The sequence below is a fragment of the Myripristis murdjan genome, chromosome 7 (genome assembly GCF_902150065.1).
Source record: "Myripristis murdjan chromosome 7, fMyrMur1.1, whole genome shotgun sequence".
NCBI classification, from domain to species: domain Eukaryota; kingdom Metazoa; phylum Chordata; class Actinopteri; order Holocentriformes; family Holocentridae; genus Myripristis; species Myripristis murdjan.
The window spans coordinates 255,001-260,000 of NC_043986.1; the positions used below are offsets into that span (position 1 = coordinate 255,001).

A 5,000-nucleotide genomic window follows, 5' to 3' on the forward strand; every position below is an offset into this window, starting at 1 on the left:
CAAATGTGGCTCATTGAATCCACAAGAGTCTCAGCTTTCCAGTCAAAGCAACTGATGCAGCTCCAAGACTGTTTAGGCCCCAGTCTGCACACACACACCATTTTACAACAGGCCACAAGAACACATGTGGACTGCAGGCTTTGGGGCCCAAACTGCATGGGATTAGCAGAAGGTGGGCGTGTCTGCAAAGGGGAGAGAACCCATTTTCATTCACACAGCTGGAGGTCAGAGGTCAAGCCAGGTTTCCCCCTCACCAACGTTGAGCTGAGCGTTGGAGCGACGTCCGTCTGCCTCGTTGGGTCCAGCGCCCTCAGGTGGTCCAGGTCCATGTCACACCTGCAGAGCCGCTGGCAGACAGGACGTGGGCTCTGCAGGTGGACAGTGAAGGTTAAACATGTTACACATCATAAATGAGGTCACCTGTCCGTGTGTCAGCCCGCGTGACGCTGACAGGCCCGACGGGCAGCAGGAGGCAGCGAACGCAACACGACAGCGGCCGAGGAAACGGACAGGTGTAGGTGTGTGTGCTGTAGGTGTGTGTGCTGCAGGTGTGTGTGCTGCAGGTGTGTTGTAGGTGTGTGTGTGTGGGCATTTCCTGCAGAGAAAGATTTATTTGTTGTTTCTTTTTTTTTCTTTCTTTCTTTCTTTTTTTTTTTTTTTTTTAAATGCTTAGTTTTAGTTTAGATTTTGGGTCATTCCATGTCATTTCACCAAGTTTTCAGGACGTCCCACACACTTCAGTCTCAAAAAATTCTGAAAAATTCTCCAGTTGTTCCTCATGTGTCCAACAGGCACACTGTCAAATGTTAGTTTGCTCGGATGGATCCTTTTTGAGATACGGCCAATTTAGTGAGGAGGTATGTGTCGATTTCGGCGCGTCCTTATTATTCCTCCATTTTCAGGTGTCAGTATCTCAGGAACTGCACCACATAGGAAACTGAAATTTGGTACGATAACACACCTCCACCTGCTCTCTCAGAATATACAAACACATCTGTCATACATCATAACTGGTAGGCATGGCAGCCCCTCAAATATGGAAAAAAAAACGCGGGTTTTGTGGTGGACCATGTTTGGGCCTTCAGAAAACAGCTTTGTTTTTGCTCCAGCTTCTTGATTTTCTCAGAGCTTTGAGATACACACATGGACTGTTCAAAGCTTTAATGCTTAGTCAGATATATGCATCGCTTTCTGGATGGCAGCTTCTCCAAATCCAAAAAAAAAAGTTTTCATGTCACATTTTCATTGGCCCATAACTGCATGTGGGAATGTCTTCAAAAATCTGATCTCTGTTTTAATTTAACACACACACACACACGCACACACGCACACACACACACACACACACACACACACACACACACACTCTGGGCTCTGGGGTCTGGAAGCAGATCCTGGATCAGATCTGAGACTGCTGCTGTGGCTGACTGCAGACCTGCTGTGTGTGTGTGTGTGTGTGTGTGTGTGTGTGTGTGTGTGTGTGTGTGTGTGTTAAAGGTTAAAGGTCAGATCAGACTTGTCATGAAAGTTGAGAAGAGTTTGGCTGCGCTCCAAATCTCATACTTGTACTTTGTACTTTTACTACAGCTACTTTTACTGCAGCTGGCCTTACAAAGTATGCAGTGTAGTATGCAGTATGCATGTGTATACATACTATTGGGACACACTCCATGCGTCCTCCCTGAGCTCCGCCCCTCTCGCTCACTTCCTCCTCCGTCCGTATCTCCACATCTGAATGTTGTTGTTGCTGTTTCATTCTGCGCTGTCCTCTGTCTGATTTCTGATCTGCTGTCTTCCTGTACCTGCTGCTCTACCTGAGCCAGGTGTGTGTGTGTGTGTGTGTGTGTGTGTGTGTGTGTGTGTGTGTGTGTGTTTTCCGTATGTGGGCGTGGCCTGTACACACAGCTCAGTCAGTGCGATGTAACGTCCGCTGTGCAAAGGATTGTGGGTCAGCATGGCCAGAGCAGCATGCTGACATGCAGACAGATGTAGTAGAACATCCTGGTACTCTTGGCAAACTGCATCTGACACACTGTGTACTGGGACATACTCATTCTTTTTCCTGCATACTAAGTAGTATGGTAGTATGGGGACTGGAACGCAGGGTGCAGCTACTGACAGGGAAATGTTCCCATCATGCTTTGCTGCAGATGGCAGTGTGAGCAGGTAAACAAGGAAACCCGGTCAGTGGGACAGTTCACACTCCGTCTGACACACACTGTGTGTGTGTGTGTGTGTGTGTGTGTGTGTGTGTGTGTGTTGTTTTGGTACTGAGCCAGGCCACTCTGAATCAGCCAATCAGATGTTGGCAAACATGATCCAGCCAATCAGGAGCAGCCAGAGAGACTCTGTGTCTCCGCCGTGTGGGTCTGATTCTGTCCAGCTGCAGCACAGCTGGAAGCTATTAGTGTGTGTGTGTGTGTGTGTGTGTGTGTGTGTGTGTGTGTGTGTGTGTGTGAGAATATTTCAGTGAGGGCAAAATTTAAGGGGAATTTTACTGTATTTCTGACAGAAGTGAAGGGATTTGCTTCAGGTGTTGAAGGGTTAACTGAAGGTGGTGTGCTTTGGCTCCGCCCCCTCAGGTGCCTCCTCCTCCTCCAGTCCCAGGTTGCTGACCAAGTCTCTCTCCCTGGAGCCTCCCTGTTCTCCCTGCGGCCACCAGGAGGCGCTGGAGGCTGACGCTCCGCAGCAGCTGAGCTCCGACCCGGGCCCCAGCTCCGGCCCCGCCTCGCTGGAGGGGGCGGAGCCTCTGGAGCGCCGCGGCTCGGCCGGCGAGCTGCAGGTCAACGACACGGGACCGCCAGAGCTGCCGGCTACGACGATAACACCACCGAGCAAGAGCAGGCCGCCGCTGCCCGGCCCCAAACCCCAGGGTAACCCCACACACACACACACACACCCACACACACACACACACACACAGCAGTTCATTAGCGCTGATGAATCTGTTAGCAGTGACATCATCATCAGTGACATCACTAATAGTTTGTTTACTTGTTTCCCCTCCAGTCCCCCCGAAGCCCCCCCACCTCCAGCTGCAGGCGGGGGGGTCGAGGCCACGCCCCCGGGCCCCAGACAAACCCCTCCCCCCTCCCCCGCCGTGCCGGCCTCTCCCGGCCGATCCCCGGGGCGGGCGGACCCCGCCCACCCTGCCCCCCCGCGCCGACGGGACGTCCTCGCCCACCTGCGTCCTGTCACTCATCGAGAAATTTGAACGGTGAGATCTGATTGGTCAAAATGACCTGAGACGGATTTGAATGTATAATAATATAAAATATCCTAAACAAGTGTGTGTGTGTGTGTGTGTGTGTGTGTGTGTGTGTGTGTGTGTGTGTGTGTGTGTGTGTGTGTGTGTGTGTGCAGAGAGCAGATCATTGTAGTTCCTGACATCACCGGGGGGGCCCTGTGCCTCCCACCCCCTCGCCTGCCCGACCCCCCTTCCTCCTCTTCCTCCTCCTCACCACCTTCATCACCACCGCCGTCATCATCGTCGCCGACCTCGGCCCCGCCCACCGCCACCGCCGACACCCCCAGCGAGGCCAAAGCTCACGAAGCCGATGACATCACACCGGCGGGTGAGGATGAGGACGGCGAAGAGGAGGTGCTGCATGACGATGACGAAGATGATGATGATGATGATGATGATGATGATGATGAAGACGAGGAGCTGGCGGCGTGCGGCGCCGACCTGCAGCAGAAGCGTCTCTCCATGGAGTCGGGCTACAGCGCCTCAGAGAAACACCTGGACGACGAGGCGGTCGCCGTGGAGCTGAGGGAGCCGCCGGCGCCGCAGCCGCTGCCGCTCGACAGCCAATCAGAGCTCCCGTCCGAGCGGCTGTCCCTCCCCTCCTCGCAGACGGACGGGAAGCTGGCCAATCGGGACAGCGGGATCGACAGCATCAGCTCGCCGTCGCACAGCGAGGAGCTCTGCTTCGCCGGCGTGGATGACGGGGGCGTGGCCTACCCCTGCAGCCCCGCTCTGCCCCGCCTCTCCAGCTCCTCCTCCTACGCCGGGGAGGGAGGGGAGGGGGAGGCGGAGGCGGGGGCGGGGGCCCGTGGCGGCAGGAGGAGGAGGAGGAGGGATCTGTCCGAGGAGGGAGACAGCGAGCTGGAGGAGGAAGAGGAGGAGACGCAGCTCACAGTCATACTTCCTGTCAAGACAGACAGACAGGACTCTGCTGAGGTGAGACAGGCAGAAAGACAGGCAGACAGACAGGCAGACAGACAGACAGACAGACAGGACTCTGCTGAGGTGAGACAGGCAGAGAGACAGACAGAGAGACAGACAGGCAGAGAGACAGACAGAGAGACAGACAGAGAGACAGGCAGAGAGACAGACAGGCAGAGAGACAGGCAGACAGACAGGCAGACAGACAGACAGGCAGAGAGACAGACAGAGAGAGAGACAGGCAGAGAGACAGACAGAGAGACAGGCAGAGAGACAGACAGGCAGAGAGACAGACAGAGAGACAGACAGGCAGACAGACAGACAGAGAGACAGACAGAGAGACAGACAGGCAGACAGACAGACAGAGAGACAGACAGGCAGACAGACAGGCAGAGAGACAGACAGAGAGACAGACAGGCAGACAGACAGGCAGAGAGACAGACAGAGAGACAGACAGGCAGACAGACAGACAGAGAGACAGACAGGCAGACAGACAGGCAGAGAGACAGACAGAGAGAGAGACAGAGAGAGAGACAGGCAGAGAGACAGACAGAGAGACAGACAGGCAGAGGGACAGGCAGAGAGACAGACAGACAGGCAGACAGACAGAGAGACAGACAGGCAGACAGACAGACAGAGAGACAGACAGGCAGAGACACAGATAGGCAGACAGGCAGAGAGACAGACAGAGAGACAGACAGGCAAACAGACAGCAAGAGAGACAGACAGGCCGACAGGCAGACAGACAGAGAGACAGACAGGCAGAGAGACAGACAGAGAGACAGACAGGTAGACAGACAGAGAGACAGACAGGCAGAGAGACAGACAGAGA

At 54.5% G+C, this 5,000-nt stretch overlaps 2 protein-coding genes across 2 annotated transcripts in view; both read left to right on the forward strand.

The window, feature by feature from the left end:
- The window catches only part of LOC115362731 (uncharacterized), a 39,825-nt gene that overhangs the window by 34,202 nt on the left and 623 nt on the right, over window positions 1–5,000 (forward strand). The gene's annotated exons all lie outside the window — the stretch shown is intronic.
- fgd1 (FYVE, RhoGEF and PH domain containing 1) overlaps window positions 1–5,000 on the forward strand; it is a 26,742-nt gene that overhangs the window by 2,580 nt on the left and 19,162 nt on the right. The window contains exons 2-4 of the mRNA XM_030056793.1: window positions 2,583–2,873; window positions 3,010–3,217; window positions 3,364–4,183. Coding sequence (XP_029912653.1) covers window positions 2,583–2,873; window positions 3,010–3,217; window positions 3,364–4,183 — 1,319 coding nt within the window. The remainder of the gene's footprint in view (window positions 1–2,582; window positions 2,874–3,009; window positions 3,218–3,363; window positions 4,184–5,000) is intronic.